The following is a 23,866-nucleotide window of genomic DNA, read 5'->3' on the forward strand; positions in this document are numbered from 1 at the left end:
CTTCTCTGAAGCTTCGCTGTGCTCACCTCACAGCCGCTAACGTGTCTCACTGCATCGCTTTCCCCTAACCCGCTGGAGAGCGCTAACGTGTCTCACTGCATCGCTTTCCCCTAACCCGCTGGAGAGCGCTAACGTGTCTCACTGCATCGCTTTCCCCTAACCCGCTGGAGAGCCCCATGCAGAGCCCAGCGCACCAGGAAACGCTGCCGAACTTCCCTCTGACCGGACAAACCAGGGAAAGCCGAGCTCCCCCCGGCAGCCCTGTTGCCACAGAAACCATAGCACTCTCCTGGCAGCGGGGAACTCAGGGTGATGGGGGGCGGGAGGGGGTGACCACATCAGAGAACATTCTTAATTCATCTAATTAAGAGCAATGTTAAAACTGCTATTCTTAAGGAAAACTGAAAGGTGCAGTAAGATGTAGGAAGCAAGGCAGAAGGGACCTCTTGAAAACACAGGTACACGAGTTCTTTCTAGCGTATATGAAGTCACCATTAAACAGACGGGTTCTCAAAGGGAATCGCCTTTCATCGGTCTGCAACTTTCCAAAGCTACTATTTTCTCAGGGGGCGGCTTAGCTCTGTCTCAGGTTGGGCTGAAGGTGAGATCTGGCTACTGATCGACACGATGTTCCAGAATCAACTTCAGTCAGAGACAGGGGCCAGGCAGTGGAAGAGTGAAGGGCAACATTTTACAGTTAGAAAGACCTGGGTCTGAGTCCTGACATCACTGCATTAACAATGTCTCTGGATCTCCGTTTCAACACAGACAGCACCACCACTCAAACAATGGGGCAGGTGAAAAGAAACGATGTATATAAAATGCCTGGTGCAGGCTCAGAAATGGTAACTCTGGTTATTACAATATTTCTAGGAACCAGCATCTGGGGCTTCAAAAAAAAGTCATCAGGCCCTATGAAAAGGACATGAAACTGAGCATTTATACACTAGAGATTTAGTTGATATGAAGTTTTTTCTTTTAGCCTCTTTTAGGTTTTTTATAAGATAAGGATGAACTTCATCTGCCTTTACCTGTCGCTAAGGGTTGACAGAAGGGGGAACAATGAGAGAACAAAGGAGAGCATGATTCAGAAAGCAATATTAAAAAATGAATTTAGGGCAGTATAATAATAATTGCTTTTCTCATTATCCTGATGAGAGACCCCACCCCCCCCAAAAGTTAAATGTTGAGCTAAGGGTCCACACCATTTGCAGAAATCAAGTGACAAGAAGCCCTGCACTTGGGAACATGTGTTCCTGTGCCTTGGGTGTCCACCTGAAAGGTCTTTAACAGGACAGTCTCTCGACAGAATTCAGTGGCATGTGTACTCGAGGTGTGACACACACACACAGAATCCTATGTAAACATTCTCCGGCTCTTGTGCTGAGGAATGTGCCTGGGCAGCTAGTAGCATCTGCCGGCATGGCACTGCTGTGGTCCTGAGGTTGAGCGGGTCTGTAACAGATGAGGAACCGGCTCTGGCTTGAGGCCTGAGACTGGCCGCCCTGTGGCTGCTGTTGCATTAAGAACCTCCTATGCACCCCCTACCTCACTTAATTCCAGATATAAGAATTAGCCAGGGCTCCTGAAATCTTTGGTCTGAGGCAACTACTGAAAAAGGGCCCAGTGGAGTCTATGAATTTCTAAACGAGTCATTACCTTTGGGTAATCTCTTCCTTGCACGTACATGTCTGGTAGGAGCCGGGAAGGAATTCACAGCTACTCCTCTCCACCAGCCTCACTGGGCGACTGCCCATGTGATGGCAGGGCCAGTGTGCTGCCCTTTGCACCTAAGCAGCTGTTCTCCGTCAAGTCAGGGGATGGGTGAGGTGCCTTCGTCCTTTCTCACAGAGGTTTTCCCTTTTCCAAACAATAATCAATAGTTTCTGTCCAACCTATCGGCTCTCTGGTTAAATATGACTCAGTATACAAACCCAAAGGACAAAGTGGTTGTGATCAGGCAACTGTGGCTGGGATCTCTTAACGCGTTCAAGTTTCCTTCTCCAAAGGTCAGATAATTTAAGGTGGGGATACACCCGGAGTTCAGAAGGGATGTGTTCATTTCAGTGGCTGGATGAGGGAAACTTCATTTTTCACCTGTGGCAGCTCTACTGAGCCTCACAAGAGTCTCCCCTAAAATCATAACGATTCATTATTGCAGGCAATGGGGCAGAAGGGCCAGGGAAACTGGTCTTGCAAGAAGGGGGACAATATGGTTCAGAAATCAAATGCTTTAAGGTCGTGCTGAGTGTTTTGACCAAGGGCTCATAAGAATAAGGGGACTCTCTTCTAGAAATGTTCCTGACTAATAAAGAAGCCAACAAACACCTCACATGTCACAAATTTAGCTTTTATGGTCTGCTACTGCAGAGGGATTAACAAGCAAATACTATCAATTTGCTTTCAAGGACAGGAACCTGCTTTGGGGACAAAACTCTCAAGAAGCCAGTACGATGGGTGACCCAGCTTAGGTGTGACAAGGTCAGAGCGACCGCAGAAAAGTAGTTAAAGGCTGAGACCCCGGGACCCTGCTGCATGGCTGTTCACAACCTCCATGGCTGTAGGAGTCACGGGGCATCAATCCGTCCTCTGGTTATGGCAGCCCCCCCTCACCCAAGTCCTTAAACAGTGTTGAAAGGGCAGTTCCCAAGAGCCCATCTCCTCCAGCGTTTGGGTATTAGGCTAAATCCTGCTTTGTGGCGGGAAGCCAGAAAATGCCACATGAAGATCAGCAGCCTCAAGAATTCCTGATAAGCACTTGCTTACTTATCACACTCTAATGTGGGGATGGGAAGGAGGGAGATGAGGGCAAAAAGACAAGGGGGGATGAGGGCAGGGAGGAGGCAGGATCCCTGCTGCACAGGTTCTGAGCGGCCATCAGATCCAGTGCTCCTGTTTTACACGTGCCTGGAACTAAAGGACCCTCAAGGAATGTGCATCTGCTCCGCATGGAAAACCACCCGGAGGTGGGGTTTTCATTCCTTTCCCTGGATGCAGTTTAACAGCTCAAAGAATCTCAAGGACCGGGGATGACTCCTCACCATCGGCCCCACAGACAATCAAATACCTGGGCAGCAAGTTCCCCGATGCTGACAGATGGTTGGGTAGCTCTGGTTACTCCCAGATCATTTATGGTTCCAGCCATCAGTCTTTCCAACCCTGTGACTGGGTGATCTGTGGGTTCTCCTCCCACAGTAGGGCTTGGCACTAGCTCTGCAAGCCCGAAGTCCATCAGCACCAACAAGAGAGAAGATTCGAGATAGCTCAAAGGAAGCTCTGGCCTTTATTTTAAGGCACCCCAAATATATCTCCAGTGGAGCCTTCCTTAACACTAGTCAGGTGTCCAGAAACTCCCTGCTGGATGCTAAGGACAAAGCCGGGGGCCTGCCAAAAATTCCTCCCCGTCTCTGATGAAAGAAAAGCTACAACGCCGACTTCCATTATATACTGGAGGAGGATGACCAGGTCCTGGGGTCCCTCTCGGGGGCTGGACATGAAACCCAGCTGCTGAGTCATGCTCGAAGAGCCCTGGTTTTAACCTATCTCCGCTGCAGCTGTTCCCTGCTAGACGACAAATGCCGAGAGGACCCCCGCCTCCCCAAGGAGGCTGTTCTCTATTCTAACATCTATGAGCGGAATTGGAATCAATAAGCCAGAAGGAACACATATTTCAGTCAGTGCAGTCTCAGCATGTCAACAGGGGATGAGTCAGGTCGCCAGGATCTTTATAGTTCTGAGGGAATGGGAGAAGACAAGGATTCTTCTACTTCTGGGGCCCAAGACCGTCTCTTGTACCACTTGCCTCTCCATCCCTCAAATCCTCTTAACTAACAGGAAGTAGGAATAAAAGGAAACAGTTCCAGGATGAAAACTAAAAGGGTCCTATTTCTTTTTCAAAGACAGACAGGAAAAGAACGAGAGGCAGCCAGAGGAGTGCAGTGGGAAACCTTCCTCTTCATCCTTTTAAAATTTAGAGGAAAAATGAATTGCTGCCCTCAACAAGAGGCTTTCTTTTCCACGGCATGTCAATAAAGCTCAGATCATTAGTCCAAGCAGCAAACTGCACTGCTCAGATCAGCCAAGAACAGAACTCTGAGCTTATCTAGCTTACATTTGGGTATCTCACCATCCTGAGTGCTGGGACCGTGACGGCAAGGGGTCAAGAACTGCCGGCAGGTCGCCCTTGTTTTTAACTAAGACAGGGAAGGCTGGTTGAAGGAAGGGGACAACCAAAAACTGTGGCGGAAAGGCCACGGGAGGAGTCGCCAAGCCAAAGGGGCTTTGGGGCAGAAAGAACTGTGAGGAGGAGAAATGCCTTCTGGGTGGCGACAGGAGTCAAGGGAGACTTTAAGCTCTTAGAGAGGGTTCCTAGAAGAGAATTAACTCTCTGGGAAGAGGAAGAAAAATCAGTGGAAAGCAGATGCTAAGAGACAGCTGACTTTTCAATGGAAATGGATGGCTACACATCTAGTCACAGGCTGAGAAATGCACACATCCCAGAGGAGGCCAAGGGAGGGATACTACGGGCACCTCTTCTCTCTGTTGGGCTGCTGATTTGCTTTAGACAAATGTATTACGAAGTTTCTTCATCCCTAGGGAAATATGACTGCTTTTCAGAAACTTTCATTTCTTTGACTGTCTCCAAGCCTTCTTTACATACTACTTTGGAGTTTAGAACTCATAGAATATTGGTTTTGAAGCGGTTATTTAAGAATAAAAATCAGAATACCAAGTCATTTACTCTTTCCTCTTTACTCAAGTGAAGCAGAAAACAAATCTCCCAGATCACCCATGTTTAAACCAAAGTTCTCCTAGCAGAAAAGAAGAGCAAACAGCTCCTTTTCTTAACTCTTGGCAACCTGTTGCCCTCTGCTCCTGATAACCTGGAGCCTTGAAGTCATTTCCAGCCAATCTCCTGTGATTTGCAGAGACCTACAGACTCTGTCTTATTCATCTGTTCCTCTCAAAGGCATCCCAAGGACAGTCAGAGAACAAGGAATTTTCTCTTTCAGTCGGCCTGATGCTTTCCAAAGACCATCCTCGCCATTAGGACTGAAGCACAGAGATGACTTCAGCTGAGGGATCCCGTTTTGTGCTGAATCAAATACCAAGGCACGCAAGACTCCTGGAACTTCCAGAAGTTAAAAATAATTACTGCCTCCCGTGCCCACACCTCTATGCACAGCACAAGTTCTTAAACTTTTCTTCAGTTTTCTAAGTCTCAAAGGAAATGGCCAAATGTGTAGCTGTTCTAGATGTTCAGCTCAGATAAGGGAGTCTTTCAAATATATTCATAAACTTTGCTAAGTTTGCGGCCCTACAGACCACACCTGCCAGGCTCCTCTGGCTATGGGATTCTCTGGGCGAGAACACTGGAGTGGACCACCACTGACCTCCTCCAGGAGCTCTTCCCGACCCAGCGATCCAACCTGGGTCTCCTGCATCTCTTGCATTGCAGGCGGATTCTTTATCACCAAGCCACCAGGGAAACCCTCATCTATTTTACTTGATCCATACTTTTTCAAAGAAGAAAGTTCAAGATGGGAGTAACATTAAAATACTTTTGGCTTCTAGAAATGGAAAAGTTGGTTCTCCAACCAATTCTTTAAAAAAATGCTTCGCCTTTCACTTCTGAAACATCCACTGGGAACCTCTCAGCATGTCTCAGGGCTGGGACTAGAGCCCTGAGAGACTCGCTGATGCCGGGCAGAACTGTGGAGAGCAGCAAGACACCCCATTTACACGAGGATTCCATCTAACACTTATGTTCGATTACCATCTCGTGAGGCATACGCCAGGTGCCCCAATGGTGCGGTGAGTAGGGGTGTGTGTTCACATATGCGCGGGGCACAAACGGCACACAGGACTTCAGAGCGACATCGCTTCCCAGAACGAACGTGGACTGCCTCTTTGCCAGACACAGTGAAGGCTGGGGACGCCGCAGTGAAAAGACCGTTAAGAGGCCAGATGTTGAGCGTGTGTGCACTAGGACAGCAGGGATGAGATCCATTCTGCTCACTGTACTCCCAGACCCAAGTATCCAGCCCAGGGCAGGGGCTCAGTAAGATTTTGAGTGAAAAGAATAAAATGCAGCACAGGCTATGCTCTATTAACAAGCCATGGAAGGAAAAAAAAAAAAAAAACTGTCAAAGTCAAAGGAATCTGTCATGGAAAAAATTCGTCTAAACGAATGGCTTTGATTGCAGCTCTAACGTTATTTCTAATTTTTTATCTTGCCCCCTCCCTACTCTGACAAATCGCATCAGAGACACCACTGACTTCTCCCATACCCCCTCCCCCTTTCCTACCACGTGCTGAAGAAAGAAACTTTCTGAGGATGGATGCTTTGTAACCACATCTCTGAAGTCAACTTTAAGATAATTGCAGCGGAAGCGGCTTTTAATCAACTGACAAGCAGCTTTAAGAAAATTAATGAGGACAAAAATCTTAGGAAGGAGTAAATCATTTCTGACAACAAAGCTGTCTCTCTTTTATCCCCATCTCTCCTTGAAGAAATAGTACCCTTCCAGGATACAAAAATAAAATCTCTTTATTTTCGGTGTCTGCCACTCCCAAGGCCAGACAAGATTAAGAGGCTCAGTTCTCTTAAGATTTCTGGAGAATACTCTGGATTGAGTCAACTTTGAATATCAGACTTTTAGAATCTAAGTAAGTGCAGATGATTGGATGTGATCACAGGCTAAATTCAGGGCAAGGAGGAAGCCATGGTAAAGGGTATACGTTGAAGACTGGAGCAAGGACAGGCCAAAAGAGCCTACAGATGTTAGTTACATAATGCTGGTCAAGGGCGGACAGCGCTGGCCACCCATCCTGACCCAGGGTCTCAGCTCCAGTTTAGTTATGACTCATCAGAGTACTCTGCACGCCAGGTTTTTTCTGTGGTTCATTTTAATGAATCTATGGTAACAACCATTATCATCAGTCATCCCTAGGCTGTTCTCCGAAGATGGCATGAAATGGCATGAAACAAAGCCAGCGAATGTCTCTTCATGAGCAAGGCGAACCAAGACAGCCGCTAATGGGCATCAGTGGCACCACCCATCCAAGGACAGCAGCAAGTCCACGCTGGAGAAAGGAGCTCAAGAACCGCTCCTGCAGATGGGGAAGGTCCTAGAGAGAAAGATAAAGCTACTGCTTCTCACGTCATAAGCCCAGGAATCCCCGTATAGCACGCAGGCCAAAAGGCATGGGCCTGAGTGGAGTCAGCTGTGGGCAGGTAAGAATCTTAATTAGAACTGGGAAGAAGGCGCCACAGCCTTAGTCCTTCAAGTGCCATCACTGGGATGCCAGCAGGATCCCGAAATGCTGAGGGGCAGGAGGTCCCCATCAATTTTTCAACTTCTTGACAGTACCTGAGAGATCTGGTTAAAGGAGCCACAGAAATAAACCAGACGAGGTTTCAGAGACAGTAAGAGACATAAGTGACAGCAAAAGAGAAAGGAACACAGCTAAACTGACAGGTCTAACTAGAAACCCCATGCAGCTGATGGCTGGTTCTCAATCTTGACTCGGCGCGCACACTCGACTGGAGGGCTTGGTAAAACAAGGATGGCTGGGCTCCACCCTCAGAGCTTCGGATTCAGTAGGTCTAGGATGGGACTGAGAAGCTGCGCTTCTGTGAAGTTCCCTGATGATGCGGACTCAGTCCTGGGAATACACACTGAGACCCACTGCCCAGTTAGATATGAGTAGGTTGCAGGTCTAAAGAGCCTGCCTGCCTTTTCTGCTGCCTAGGAACTGAGAATGAAGGGGGAGGGGGGGTGTGCATACCTTTTTGTGTTTTTTTTCTTGGTAACACTCTGAGGCATGTGGGATCTTAGTTCCAAAGCCCCCTGCAGTGGAAGCATGGAGTCTTCACCACTGAACCACCAGGAAAGTCCTGGGGGATGTGTATGTGTGGAGCTGGCGCGCTCGAGGGAGAGGGTACATCCGGGGACAGTCCAGCACAGTCCTGCGAGCAGAACTCGCAGGGTCAAGAAGGGGCCTGGGGCGGTGGGAGAGCAGAGGGAAGGCGGCGAGTAGGGGAGAAGCAGGAGGAAGAGAGAGAGATGGGGGTGAAGGGAGGGAAGGGCAGGCTCTCTCTTCCCAACACCCCCTCCAAACTAACCATCTGTCTGGGTAATGGATGCTCAACCCTTGAATACAGATTCACCACATGGCCACAAAGAAAAAGCTTTCGATAAAATTGGCCCTTAAGTTATTGGAGGCTTTGCCTTACAGAGCATGATGCTGTTTCAGGGGGAAAGGAGAGCTAAGCTGCTCTCCATCCCAGGGCTCGCGTCTCCCACTCAAGTCCCTCGTCCATCACTCCTGCCGCCCCCCCAAACAGCGATCAGAGACAAAAGCAAACCGGCGCTGGTGAGAGCCAAGCGGCCAGTGCCTCTGGGAGAAGCAGGGGTTATGGGATGAGAAGCCCTGTCCGTTCTCATTAAACCACTTACATGCCTACCACCCCCACCTGCTGTGCATCTGGGAGGAGAAGCATAACACCTGCTAATTCCTGTGTGGAAACCACGACACATATTCTTGCTTTCTAGCTCAAACCGCCCTAGCACTGCCTCCCCTCGCCCCCCACCGCTGACTCTTGCCCCCATTCCCGGGTAAAGCAGCACTCATTACCCATGCAAACTGGAAGAGCAGTTTGCTATATGACTATTTCTGGGTTCCTTAGTAATTTTATATTTTTGTTATTTTATGCTTTCACTTGGTTACAACCAGAGTTATTACTCTGTGCAAGTTGCCACAATTTTAGAAAATTAATCGCTGTTTTCAGTTACAACATTGTGCTTTCTTCCAATTAGGACATGAAAGCAGAGAGGGAACTCAGGCAGTTGAGTGTTTTGAGAATTCAGCAAAACTTCAGCTCAGCAATCCCTAAATGTCTAACTTAGAAACAAAACAGAAATTAACAAAAAGCTCCACTGGCTCAAATGTGAGGGAGTCAGGCAGCAAGTGAGGCCCTGAAGCATGGACAACAGCATATCCAGCCTGGAGGGGCCTCAAATGGACAGAGGGAAGGAACAGACAAAACAGGCGTCCAGTCTTATTTCTCCTGATTTGCCAATGATCCTAAAATTGGGAAGACTACGCCTAGCCTTATTAAGCAGAGAAGGCAAATGTCTGAGGACCCTAGATCCTAGAAACAAGGATAATAATTAAACTCAACATGGGGAAGAAAAGAATTCAGCACACAGAGATATTCAAGGGAGAACCCTGGAAAGCAACTACAGAAGAGAAAAGATGGGAGGTGAAGCATGGACAGCCAAACAGCTAACAGTCTGATAGGAAACAGAACACAAACGCCACTGTGCCTCCAACAAAATCAGCAAAGGATCAAGCGCCATGCACAAAACCACAGTAAGACGGGAACCTGAGGCTGGCTCTGCCTTAAAGAGGCAGAAACCCAAAATGAAGAAAGCAGTCATTAAGAACAGCAGTTCTCAAACTCAAGTGCATATGAGATCATCTGGAAGCTTGTTTGACAGACACAAATACCTGGTCCCCTCCCCGTCCAATTTTTATTGATTTTAGTTCTGCAGTAGAGCCTGTATTTTAACCAGGACCCCGTGCATTCTAATACAGGTTGTCCAAGGAGCACAGTTTGAGAAGCACTGATCCACAGGTCTGAAGAATTTGCTGTTAATAAGTGCACCCAGGCTAAGAGCAATTAGCAATTCATTTTCAGTTTTCATATGCGACTGGGTAAGGGATCATCTCTTGAGGAGAGAGGGTCCCTCAGTGGGAATTAACGTAAGTCAATGCTCTTGGGGATGTTCTCCAAGGAACATCTGTTGGCCCAACAATTTCACCTCTCAATGTTAACACAGTGAATTCCAAGAGCTAACACCATGGAGAAGGGGGACCTGATAGAGGAGCTCTAGGACAGGCCCAGTGCCCACAATCCCTTCATGGACAGAGCTGGACATGACGGATGCAGACACTCATCTACACTTACCTGTGCAAAGAGGGCGAGGCTCTACTGTCCCATTAAACCCTCGCTCCCTGTTCTCAGACAAAAATGGCACTTCTTGCCTTAAGTGGGGTCCAACACAGCTATCCAAAAAGGCTGGTGTCTGCCTCCCACCGGGTACTGAATTCAGGGACATGTGCTGAGTGCTCTGCTGTCTTCAGTCACAAGGGGCAACCGAGACCTGGAAAACCAGAAACCTTTCTCTAGCACGGGGGCTTAAAGTCAGACTGGGTGGACACAGGGTGAGCAAAAACCTTGCTGAGAAGCCCAGATCCTGCCTCCCATGTGAGAGAAACACTTCCCAAATGAGAACTTTCAAATTACTTAGCTCCTCTCCCAAGTGGTGTGGGCATCCTCAGTCGTGTCCAACTCTTTTGCGACCCCGTGGACTGTAGCCCACCAGGCTCCCCTGTCTACGGAATTTTCCAGGCAAGAATTCTGGAGTGGATTGCCATTTCCTACTCTGGGGAGATTCCTAACCCAGGCATGGAACCCACGTCTCCTGCATGGGTGGGTGGATTCTTTAACACTGAATCACCTGGGAAGCCCCTGCTAAGCAGCAGGTGGGGCCTGTTGAGAATCAAAAGCCTGACAAGCCTGGGAGGCCTGACAAGCAGCTCTTGTTGTCACGCACGCAGCAGCTGGCTAGGTGCCCTGCGCCCCTCATCTCCACAGCAGACTTCTCCAACTGCACCCCCTACACGGCGGGCCCCATCTGTGACAGCATCTTGGCTTCCACTCTGGAGCTGTCTGCCTTCAGCCAGGTGTTTCTGGCTACTTATGGAAGAGAGGAACCTTGCTAGGATGGCAGGTTGTGCCCAAAAGTTGGGCAGGAGCCCTGGCTTCTGGAAGAGGCTGGAGATGTCCATTACTGCTCCTGTCTCTTAATGATTAGAAACCATTATTCCATAGTTAGGCAGGAAGGGTAAGAAGAACAGCAAGGACCAAGACTCTAGGTGGTGAAAAGCAGACACCAGGTACTTTTACCAACCAAATCTGCTTAACATAAGAATATTTAAAGTTCACCTTCCATCCTCATTTCTCTAGGTAAGAAAACAGGCTTGATGAACTTCCGCGAAGTCCCCTCCCAATCACTCAATGTCAAACATTTCCAGTCACACAGAATTCAAGAATCAGAACTTTCCTGTCATTATGATGTCAAGAGCAGACAATGCCTCATTTCTACCCTTGCCAGAGGCATGCTGCACATGAAGTCGCCCTTCACTGGTCCTGCTAGTGACAAGCTGGAAATGATAAGGATGCTTTTCCTAAGATTCTCTTTTATTCCCTCAGCTTCTCCTAAGTATCAGGTTCCTCATTAGGTACTTGGACTTCACAAAGATGAAACAGACAGGGTCTCTATTCTCAACGAGCTCCTGGGCCAAGAGAGGAGAATGACATGGAGATACGGAATGGCAGTTTGGTGTGACGAGTGTTAACACAGACAGTGTGCTCCATACAGGGGAGTGATCAACCCTGATTCGAAGATTCCACAGCAGGGAAGCAGCCTGCATGCAGTTGGGTTTCGGGGAGAAGAGGACACGCCAGATAAAGGCACCCAGGCAGGAGAAGGCCTTATGCGTTCCAGGGGCTTGGAAAGTGGCTCAGCAGAGCAGGGCTTCTTCCCTGCAGAACTGGAGTGAGAAGAGGCTGGAGATGCCACGCCTGGCCACCTGCTTTCCACTGCTCTGCCTATCATGGGTCCTGTCTTCAGGTTTTTTCTTTAAACCAGTGCTTCAGATTCCAGCCTGAATTCCACAAGCATTTACATGTGTGGCACTAAATGAGCGGCCCTGGGGGATATGCCCCTACGGAGCTTACAGTGAACCTAATTGGGTGGATTAAACAGACATACCACACAGCTAAAGAAAACATGCAACAACACATAAGCAAGAGCGTAAAACCGTAAGTGGCACAGCACACAGTGCTAGGGGAATTCACAGGTGCTTAGCTCGAGACAGAGCTTAAATACCATCTAATTAGAGAACTGTTCAAACGCCCAACTCCCCTTGACAAAACCCTGGCCAAATGAGCCCCCGTGGGATGTGGGAATCTCAGTCAGAAGCTAGACTGGTTGAGTCCAGGAGGCCACTAACCCCATGACGCCCAGAGGCTTTTATGGCGATACACAGAGGACGGCTTCAGACAAGAGTGGGTCCTAAACACCACCTTTCCCTGCTGGTGGATGGACGGGACAGTTAGGAGCACGGCAGCTCCACAGAGTCCGCACCTCCCACTGTGATTACAGCCTCAGGAAAGGAACATTTCATAGTATACTACCTATCTCTTTTTATAGCCTGCCTCCTCAAAAATTAAAAAACAAAAAGACATAAATATTTCATTGGGTTCTTTATGTATCTCCAGCCTACAGGTCTCAAGTTGAAAGGAAGTATTCAGTTTGGTCTCTATCTCAAGATCCTTTCAGGCCTCTGGGGCCCCAGCTTGTGATTTAGGGTATGAGAAAGACTGCCTTTTAGTGGCCTAGAGGGTCCAACAGTGAGGCTGGCTGGTCACGACTGGGCCGGACTAGAGTCCTTCCTGGCTCCTTATGGGCGTGACGCCTCTGGTCCTGGCTGGGGGACCACACCTCTGGCCTGCACTCTCTGCCGGCCAGGCCTAGGAGAACCACCATGCGGCGAAGCCACGAGCAAGGCACTCACCCTCATGGAGGTCTCGCCACCGTGCGCCTGCTGCAGCCGGAAGACCTGGGCCACCATGTGCTCCGTGGAGGGGTGCAGCAGGATCCTCCGCGAGGCCAGGCCCACCATCACGTACCGGCCCATCGGGGACAGGCTCACCGAGATGGCGTTGGGACCTGAGGGCCAGAAGCACAGAGAGGCGTTCCTAGAGCTCTCGCGATTACCAGCAAATCATCTTCCTGTAGTCTTTCTTCTCTCTCTCCGCTCTTCATCTCTGTTTGGTCATCCTGGGGTTAATCTCACAGGACGGCAGTGAGGAGTACAATGAGAAGGTGTGTAAAGTACTACGTCTAGCTCTTGACATGTAAAGAGTACTTAAGGAATGCTAACCTGTATTAGCACAGAATCACATTTAAAAATTATCATCGTACTGTAACTGCTATTTTAAAAATCCATTTTTTTCACTTCATACATTACAAACATTTTTCACCATTAAATATTCCTCTGTAAGAGCGTTTTATTTATTTTTTTTTTTGTAAGAGCGTTTTAAAGGCCAAATGGTATTCTGTCTTGTCAATGCACCATCATTTATTTAAGCAACTCTTCAGAATTTGACATTTTTCTCTGTGACAAATAACACCGCTGTGAACACCCTTGTACATAAATCTACACAATGCCAGACTGGCTTGCAGTGTGTGAGCGTGCCCACTTCCCCGAGCCATGACCGAGAACAGACCTCCTCCCCCACTCTCGCCCCTCACAACGGGAGTATGCCGGTGATGCCACGGTGGTGGGGAGGACTCTCATTCTAGGACTCTCCTGCAACGCTACCAGCTAGGACAGAGCATCTTCCTCTGACCTGTGCTTGTGAAGCAGGGGGCAGCATGTGACCATCACTCCCACCTAAGTAGGGCCTCACCAGGGAATGCCAGGCCGAGGTACCATGTGTCACTATGCTGGGCTTCCCACCCCTTACCAAACCGCTTGGTGTAGAGCATCTCGCCCAGGTTATGGGGGGCCAGGGAGTACACTGCCAGGATGCCTTCGTCAGGAAAGCCCCTCTGACTGCTGGGGATGAAGGCTGCCAGGAGCTGGCCATCTGCAGAAACATCACAGCTGGCGTCATTGTAGATCTTGCAGTTCTGCACCAGCACATTCACGGAGGCTGCGTCAGACAAAGAAAGAGAAGAGGGCAAGGAAGTCTGGAGTTAATGGTGTGAAAAATGCTGGGTCAAGACATTCAGGGGTGTCTCCCTAAGGGCCTGAATCCAAGCCCTCTCCAGAAATACTGAAGGCTGCCTTATCCTACTAAAATGTCATGAAACAAGCAACACAAGACACTGAAAAGATACCTCTTCTACCCCTGTAATAGGAAACTAGTCAATACACCACAACCACCAACTGAGTCCTAGCTCACACTTAAGAGACAACATTTGAGAGATAAGGAGAAAGTTATTAAAAATTGTCCCTGAAGAGCCACTCAACAGCTGTTATTGTCCAAAAGATCAAAACTGAGATGAATGAAAATGTAAACCCACTGATTCCAAGAAAAAGGTGATACAGGTAAAACTTGCTTGGGGGTGAGAATGCTACTCTCCACCTCTATGTGACCTTGGAGAAGGAAATCATTTCACAAATCTGTGTCTTATTTTCTCCTTTAAGAAAACTGGAGCATTTAGAGACTTCAGTCTTCTGGACAGCTCTTTGCTGATACTAATCCCTAATTCCACAAGAGGGGATAAAGAGAAAGCCCAGAGAAAGCCCAGCCCTGCTTGGAGGGCTGGAACTTTTCACTCTGCTTGGGAGGGTGGGTCCCTCCACCCATGCCAGAAGCCCATGACCATGGACAGCTCCAATCTGCACTTAGCACTTATGAGAATTATACATGGTCAGCCAGGAGGCAGGCTGGCTCAGCATGAGGGCTTGGGCAGGGCGGGGTGGAGGACTGTGTCGGTGGGGAGAATCCATTCCACCTGACAGAACCTAAGCTATGTGAGCCAGCTCCGGGACTGGGCCCACATACCTGGTCTCAGTTCCCATTTGAACCCCTCTCTGAGGCCCACTGTGTGCATCTCTGGAAGTGGTCTACCCTCGATGTGAGCCTGGAACCAGAGTGCCTGCAGGACGGGCATGAGCGGAACAGCACAACACATCCAAAGGGAACGGACGCACAGCACGTCCAAGCGCCTCTGGGCTCTGTCTCCTTCAGATCTGCCTTATGTGCATGTGCAAAGAGACTGATTTACTCTTTCTCTCTCTAGTAAAAATTCTTCTTGGCTGCACCATGAGGATGTGGGATCTTAGTTCCCCGACCAGGGATTGAACCTGTGCTCCCTGCACTGGAAATGCAGAATCGTAAACCATGGGACCTCCAGGGAAGTCCCTCTTTCTCTTACTGAAAGATTACTTAAACAGCCACTGGCAGAGGCATTATAGTTAAAACAAACCAACAGGCAAGCTCAAGAGCCCTCACCAGATTCTAGGTGAGCTACTCCAGGAGCCAATGTCAAGGGCGAGTTTCCTCAGGAAATTACCCTAAGGAAAAGAAAACAAAGAACTGCTTTCTAGGGGCGGGTGGAGGGGCTGTTGAGGTTTATCAGGAACTTGGGAGTGACTTCTAAAGCTCTGTATTCATCTCCCTCTCTCTGTGTGTTGTTAATGAAGCCACACAGATGAGAGTAGATCAAAAAAGACATCGGAACACAGTGACTGGCTACAGTGCCAATTCTTGGGGGCTGACACGGACCGCACCATCACACGTAGCACCGAGAAGGGACCACAAGGATGGTTCTGTTTGCTAACTAATAAAATAATGACAGCCAAATACTCAGTGCTATCACCATTAGGGCTCTGTGCTGCTCAACTTCCAACCCACCATCTGCTCGGGACTGTGAGGCTAGATCGATCTAGTTAGCACTGAGACCGTCTGCTCCTTACTCAGGGTCCCAAACCTGTTGCCAGGAAGATAACAATCTCCTCCCTTCCCTGAATAGACACAGCATTACAGTTGGGGATACAGAGTCAAAGGAACTGGGGGAGCTTTAAGAGTGAGTCCATCTTTGTTTTCTAACCTTGATGTTGGCACAGTTCTCAGAAAGGTAAAAAGAAACTGACCATCCAAGGTGGAGAGAAAAAGTAAACCACAAATGTTAAGTAGGACATGAAAATAAACGCAGAAGGAATGGACTCTGTGGGCTTTAAGACAGCTCTGCACGGTGTCCATCTTATCTGCATTTAATGTCTCAAAAATGCACGTGTTTTATGAAAGGAGGCTTTTCTACCTTGCTGTTACAGAGTTCTAGTTCGTATGTGTTAACCTGCAGTGTAAACATACAGAAGCCTACAATGACCCTCAAAACTCACCACCACCATGAGAAAAGCACTGCTAGATTGTTGCAGTTCCGTCACTAAGTCGTGTCCGACCCTCTGTGACCCTGCTGACCGTGGCGTGCCAGGCTCCCTGTCCTTCACTATCTCCTGGAGTTTGCTCAAACTCATGTCCATTGAGTCAGCAATGCTATCCAACTTCCAGATTAATCTCTGAGGTGGGCTGGGGGTGAGGAGGAAATTACAAATAAGGTTTTCCTTCTTCTGAGAAGTTTGGCTCTAACTGACTGAAAAACTGAGCATATAGACAAAAAGCATTTTGTGAGCCCCCAAATCCAAGCCACTGCGTTTGTGTCTGTACTGTATAAATAAGGATGATTCCAATTCAATGGCCAGCTCCCAAATTCTGTCCCCTCCCCTCAACCCCACCCAATTTCACAACTGCTCCCAGTTCCTGCAGTGAGCTCAGACAGAGATGCAAATAACACGTGAAAAGAGAATGCTGGAATTAAAGTGGAGTTTCTCCAGCAGCAGGCTCAATTTGGTGTGTAGCTAGGGATCCAGGGTTTTACTTCTCCCCTAGTGACGGGGACATGGTAGGCAAAGTGATTTGGTAGCTTCAGCAAGCACTGGGTGGTGTGTTTACAGTTTCATTAATATTTCAGAGCTCCAATTAGCAATTTACATTTGCTGCTTGTTGTCTATTAATTTCCCACATGGAAATGGAAATGTTCAGTGACAATGGTGAGTGGTCACTGCTTCAATTCATTCGTGCAGCGTCTTCTCAGAAGGCTGAAATTTTGATGAGTTAATTTACACAGGGAGAGATTTCCTGGCCCTCTTATTTGTTTTCTCAGGCCATAGGAAAGTAATGCACTAATGACAAGGACAGCCCATCCTTTTTTGGACTTGACAATAATGTAATCAGGTGGAGAAAAAGGTGAAGTGAAATACAGCCTGGGGTAGTGGCAACCCGCAAGCCACCAGAAATCTTTGTTCTGCTTCCTGCCTTCCCTTACTACAGTGGTTCTCAGGTGTTAGCATGCACCAGAATCACCTGGATTGATTGCTGGGGTGAGGCCTGAGAATTTGTATTTCGAGTGAGTTCCCAGGTGTTCCCGATATTGCTGATCTAGGACCACACTTGAAAACTGCTGCCTCACCAAACACCCCTTGATCCCTAAGCTGGAGTTCCAGCAAACAGCCCTGCACAGAAAGGCAAGACACATGCAGGGAATGATGATGGAGCAGTTAGCTGGGAAGCTGAGGATGGAAATGAGGGCTAGGAAGGCAAGGATTTTTCAAATCAGAACCGCTTCAGAGCTTCAGCGGGGCAGCTCCAGGGGGAGTGAGAATGATGCAGGAGACAGCGGGAAGCCATGTTCCAGACTTTGCAGTGTAATCGCCTCCTAATTATAAACGATTTCCAAGTGAAAATGCCCTAGCAGGGAATGGGAGGGGTAAGAAATACTGATGCCTGGAGGAGCAGATGGCTCTGCCTTCCTATCAGCTCCATAAATTATAAACAAACACCTTGTACAAAGATCGATTTGCAGCCTGTTGCTGGCTGGCCAGATGAGGCCACAGGAGCGATTAGTGGCTGCAGTGGTTTTGCAAATGCATTAGACCCTGATTTGGAAAACCCAAAGGGGTTTAAATCAGCAGGAAAATTTCCTTTTGGCTATCTCTGAGCCCTCATATTTCAGAATAAGACCTCCTGCACAGAGCTCCAGATGACACTATGTAAGCATGCCCAACAGTGGCAATCACAACATCCTCTGTGGATGTGTGTGTGTGCCCCGCACCGTTCAGCCTCTGGGTTTCTTAAGGTCACCGGGACACCCTGGTGACCAATGCTACTCACCCATAAGAGCTTACTCTTTAAACACACAGTATATCTAATGAGCTTTTTTTTTTTCCATGACAGCAGTTTCAAAATTACCTGTTATACGAGGCCTTACTCACAAACTTCTTAACTCTTTACCGATAGAAATCCATTAATCCTACATCTCAACTAAGAGAAATAGGTGGTGAGACTCTTTAGCCTAATTCTAGAAAAGGGCTGAATTCAATTCAGATTAAGTCAGATGACACAGCAACACAGAGGCTGCTGACCACACATGAGTAAAACTGAGGGCCAGTGGCTCCCAGGCACATGCTGGGCCCAAGCCAAACGCTACCCTCCTCTGGGAAGCAGGCAAGGTTCAGAAACAAATGCTACTGCAAAACAGACCCCCACCTTAACTCTGCCGACAACCCAATCTATCAAAACTGTAACGAGACTATTCAGGCCAACCAGGAAAAGCGGAGTTAATGACAGGAACCTCAGGTAAAAGTGACTGGCATTCTAGAGGGTAAGACCATGGCAAGGAACGTCGGCCACCAACAAACCCTAAACTCCTAGAATGCCAAGTTTTTTTCCTAAGTAACTCTTGAGTAAAATAGGGCACTTTTAAGAAGCAGAATTTTACCACTACACAGGACCTAAATGAGGGGGAAAGGTGAGCCAAGCTAAATACGTCAATCTGGTTGTACCATAATGCTCTTTGATCAGCTCAGGTTTTACAACACCCATGATCAAAGCAGGAAGGAACACAGAAGGAGAATGACAGGAAGCTGCAGTCAGAGCAAGTGGAGGCTTGTACACAGAATGTTAAGGACGACCAAAAAGACTGTGCCAGCAGTACGTCCAGTGCCTGTATTCTTCAGAATTGGTTTTTCTTTCAAAGAAAATTGTCTCCCACTGGGAAGAAAACAACATGCTTCAGAATGTTGGATCAGAAGCCAATTACAGATGAGCCAACAGGTTAAGACAGAACTATCTTCTTTACATGGACATCACTCTCCAGAGGTACCTCTTGGAGTACTGAGAACAGGGCAGGGGTGACTTTAGAATTATGGCCATACTCTCAAAGAATCATGGTATAATTTTCAAGAAAAAGACATGATAAAAAGAGCTAACATTTATTGACCATTTACTACAGTAAGTGCCAGATGTTGTTCAGAGTGCTTGATGTGTACTAACTAATTTAATTCTCATAACAGTCACATGAAGTTGGCACTATTATAACCCTCATTTTATAGACAAGGAAACTAAGGTGCAGAGAGATTAATTAACCAAGGTTACACTGTTAGAAGGTGGCTGCGCAGATCTGAACCCAGACAGTGTGGCTCAAGAGTTCATTTGCTTAATCAACATAAGGCAGTTGACAGAACGTTATCAAAGAACGACCTCTCCCTATGTTTGTGGAAAAAAAAGAGGAAAGAACAAAGCAACCAGCTCAGACCTTAAAATTATAAAAAAGTACAAGTCATTATAATAGTACTTAAACTGTTCTAGACAAAGAAAAACTTTCAAATTATATCTGCAACACAAGCATAACATTGATACCAAAACTCACAGATTTCAAGGAAAAAACTCTTGAAGTAAATTATCAGTAAGCTATGTGGAAAGAATTTAATGCTAAAGAACATACTATGAACCAGGTAGGGTTTATTCAAGGGAGGTAAGGAGGGGTTCAATATTATAGAATCTATTAACATAATGATCATATTATTAGGTCAAAGGAGAGAAAAAAACATTTAGTTATCATCATAGATGATGATAAGACATGACTGAATTTAATATCTAATCTCTCTTTTTTTTGGTTACACAGCTTATAGGATCTTAGTTCCCCAACCAGGGGTTGAACCTGGGCTTCAGGAAGTGAAAGCATTAAGTCCTAACCACTGGACCACCAGGGAATTCCCAGTCTCTATTCTTGATAAAAATTAACAATAAAATATGAATAAATAGGGGCTTCCCCGGTGGCTCAACGGTAAAGAATCTGCCTGCAATGCTGGAGTTGTAGGAGATGCGGGTTTGATCCCTGGGTTGGGAAGATCCCCTGGAGGAGGGCATGGCAATCCACTCCAGTATTCCTGTCTGGAGAATCATATGGACAGAGGACCCTGGCAGGCTACAGTCCATTTGGTTGCAAAGAGTTGGACACGATTAAAGCAACTTAGCACGCACACATGTACAAGAATAGATGGCTTCCTTAAAATGATAAACTAGTTCTGGTTTAACCCAAAAGTTAACTATGCATACTGGGAAAAAGTTAGATGTTTCCTACTGAAATCAGGAATGATATGAGGATGTCTGCTATTATTTAACACTGTTCTGATTGTAGCAGCCAATGCACTTAGACAAGAAGAAGAAATCACAGGTGTACAACTTGAAATGGAGAAGGTAAAATTAATACCATTTACCGATAACATACCCAGAGACTGAACTGAATAACAACTATAATTAGTAAACAAATGCAGTAAAAGAGCAGAATTTTTAAAAAAGCTTTTAACAATACACTTTGAAAATGTATAAAGTTACATGAAGAAAACTTTAAGAACATAAGAGAGACTTGGAGAGACAGAAAATCATGCCATGTTCTTACATAATAAGATACCACAAAAATACTGAGTCTCCTTAAATTATTTTATATATTCAATGGGATCACATTAATTACACTGACAGGATTTTTTCAAGGCGGTGAAGGAAAGAAGCGAGGTAGTTTTAAAGTCCATACAGACGACCAAAATGTTCAAGCAGGCAGGAAATTTTGGATTAAAAAATAACAGAAGGAGACCAGTCCTACCAGATACTAAAAGACAGAGCCTCAAACTTAAACCAATGTGGCATTGTTACATGAATAATCAGACAGATTCCTGGGGCAGAAAAGACAGGAGAAATACATCTATATACTTACAGGATACTAATAGGATGAAAGTGACATCCCAAATCAATGGGGACAAATGAATCATTTTGTATACTGGTTGGGACAAATGAGCAGCCACATGGGGGAAAAGTTGGGTCATACTCTGTTTATTTTGGACTGGGTTAACCTTCTGATGAATCAAAGATTTAAAAGAAAAAATTAAAATATAAAAGTATTATCTGAAAAAAAAAAAAAAAAGTATTATCTGATCTTCTGGATGCTGCCGCAAAATCTAGGAACCATAAAAGGAAAGTTGGATAATTCTGACTACTTAAAATAAGGCCTATGACAAAAATAACCTTCAGCAGAGACAAAAGACAAGTGACAACCAGGAAACTCCTCCTATGAGTTAATTTTCTGATTTATAAAGAGCTCCTGTAGAACTGATAAGGAAAAGACCAGCAACGTACGTGCGCTTGCACACACACAGACACACACACAGACACAGACACACACACAAACACACAGACACATACAGACACACACACACACACACACACACAGGCGAGCCCACGAACAAGCCGAGAAAAGGAAACACATGTGGCTAAATGTATGAAGAGCCATACAACCTGGCTTATAATGCGAGAAATACGAATTTAAAATATCAACATACTATATACATATTTTTTGGCCACACCACATGACTTGCAGGATCCTAGTTCCCCAACTAAGGACTGAACCTGTACTCCCCACAGTGGAAGTTCAGAGCCCTAATGGCTGGATCGACAGAGAATTCCCACTTACAGACTATTTTTACTATCAGAGCTGCAAATACTCTAAAATATGACAGAACAGTCTGAAAACAAGAGTTTAAGGAGACATGCAGGCTCATGAACCACAGGTGAGAATATCAATGGCATGCTCTTTCCACAGAGGATGGTTTAGCAGTACCTACTCAAATCACGAATCTACATACTCTTCCTCCCTACAATTCCGTTTCTAGGAATTTATCCTATGATGTTCTTGCACATGTGCAAAATGACAAACTGTGGCACAGTTTGCATAGTGTAAGACTGAAACAGCTTAAAAGTTCCTCAGCAGAACACTGGTTAAAAAATGGAATCTAGTGGGACTTCCCTGCTGGTTCCAGTGGTTAAGGATCTGCCTACCAATGCAGGAGACGTGGGTGTGACTCCTGATCCGGGAAGACCCCTCATGTCCTGGAGGGACTAAGCTCCCGAGCCACAACTACGGAGCTGCTTCTCTAGAGCCCGGGAAGCCGCAACTACCGAGCCCACGTGCCTAGAGCCTCTGCTCCACAGCAAGAGAAGCCACTGCAATAGGAAGCCCGCGCACCGCAAGAGAGGAGCCCCTGCTCTCTGCAACTAGAGGAGCCCACACCGCAACGAACACCCAGCGCAACAATAACAGAAAGTAATCCAGAGATTTCACTTGGGCGGTGGGATGCTAGGCAGTCAATAAAGAATGAATAAACGACATACTGATACAGAAAGATCATCAAGATATAAAGAAAGCAAAGTACAGACAGAAAAGTATGTATAACGTGCTTTGTTGCTGTTGTTCAGTCACTAAGTGCTCTTCAACTCCTTGAGACCCCATGGACTGCAGCACACAGGCCCCCCTGTCCCTCACTGTCTCCCAGAGTTTGCTCAGATTCACGTCCATTGAGTCGGTGATGCTATCTAAACATTCCATCCTCTGCCAACCCCTTCTTCTTTTGCCTTCACTCTCTCCCAGCATCAGGGTCTTTTCCAATGAGTCAGCTCTTTGCATCAGGTGGCTGAAGTATTGGAGCTTCAGCACTGGTCCTTTCAATGAATATTCAGGGTTGCTTTCCTTTAGGATTGACTAGTTTGATCTCCTTGCTGTCCAACGGACTCTCAAGAGTCTCCTCCAGCACTACAATTCAAAACCGTCAATTCTTCGGCCCTCAGCCTTCTTTATGGTCCAACTTCAACATCAGTACATGACTACTGGAAAAACCATAGCTTTGACTACACATGGACCTTTGTCAGCAAAGTGATGTCTCTGCTTTTTAATATGCTGTCACAGTTTTCCTGCCAAAGGGTATAATATGCTACCACTTAGCTTAGATAGAGGTGGAAAAACATAATTTGCATATACATATATATAATATCTTTGAAAAGATAAACAGGAAACTGCTAACTGTGCCTATGGGGTGGAGAGGTGTGTAGCTGGGAGCAGGGTTGGGAAACTTTTCCACTGTATATCCTTTTATATTTTAAAAATCTTTGGTAAATATATTTCAGATTGTAATAAAAAAAAAAAAATAAAGCAAACAGAATGAAGAAACAAAGTATCTGGGGAAAATTAAGGCAAATAAGATCCAGGCCAGAAAGAGAGAAGTAAACAAGCTAACCGTATTTAACAAGGGAAAAGGTAGACTGCATTTGATTTCTAGTGGAGTTAAAGAATAGATTATTGAACATGTGGCTTAAAAGCACTTGGGAAGAAAATGATTGCTACTGAGGTTGCACTAACAGCAGGACATGAAAAACTGACCTCATTTTTATGGTCTCATAAGGATACCAAGACTGGCACACTGGGAAATGCCACAGACAGAGGCTATCTTGAGTATTTCAAAGTGTCTGACAAACTCTCACAATACCCTATAGACGTGATGAAAAATATGGGTTTCACGAGTGACCAACCAAGCCCAGGTGCAAATTCATGAACCAAAATCAACACAAAGGAAGTCCACAGGAACATACCACCAGGCTTGGTGCAAAGTCCCGACGCACCACTTTTGCTGGCAATCCAAAGTAAGACAGAGAAAGCATGTTTATCAAATTAGAAGATGATGTAAACAAGGTTGGGAAAAAAGAACTGAATCAAAGTTTGAGAAGATGTTGAGAGGCAGGAACTAAGAAGTACGATTATTAGTACACTATTAAGATAAAACTTAACAGAAACAAATATAACTCCTTTAGTTTTTTTTTTTTTATTAGTTGGAGGCTAATTACTTCACAACATTTCAGTGGGTTTTGTCATACATTGATATGAATCAGCCATAGATTTACACGTATTCCCCATCCCGATCCCCCCTCCCACCTCCCTCTCCACCCGATTCTTCTGGGTCTCCTTTAGTTTTTAAAACATTCGAACTGCACAAGTAAGTATACGATGGTGGAGTTCTGGTATTAACAATTATCAAGGAATTATAAGTGGCTGCA

At 46.3% G+C, this 23,866-nt stretch overlaps 1 protein-coding gene across 7 annotated transcripts in view; it reads right to left on the reverse strand.

Moving 5' to 3' along the window:
- Nucleotides 1–23,866, reverse strand: part of AMBRA1 (autophagy and beclin 1 regulator 1) — a 166,135-nt gene that overhangs the window by 17,307 nt on the left and 124,962 nt on the right. For all 7 annotated transcript variants that reach the window (XM_043910712.1, XM_043910679.1, XM_043910688.1 and 4 more), the window contains 2 exons: nt 13,607–13,795; nt 12,652–12,806 (listed from right to left, as the gene is read on the reverse strand). In XM_043910712.1, the coding sequence (XP_043766647.1) occupies nt 12,652–12,806; nt 13,607–13,795 (344 nt within the window). The remainder of the gene's footprint in view (nt 1–12,651; nt 12,807–13,606; nt 13,796–23,866) is intronic.

This window comes from Cervus elaphus, chromosome 1, assembly GCF_910594005.1.
Source record: "Cervus elaphus chromosome 1, mCerEla1.1, whole genome shotgun sequence".
Lineage (NCBI taxonomy): Eukaryota > Metazoa > Chordata > Mammalia > Artiodactyla > Cervidae > Cervus > Cervus elaphus.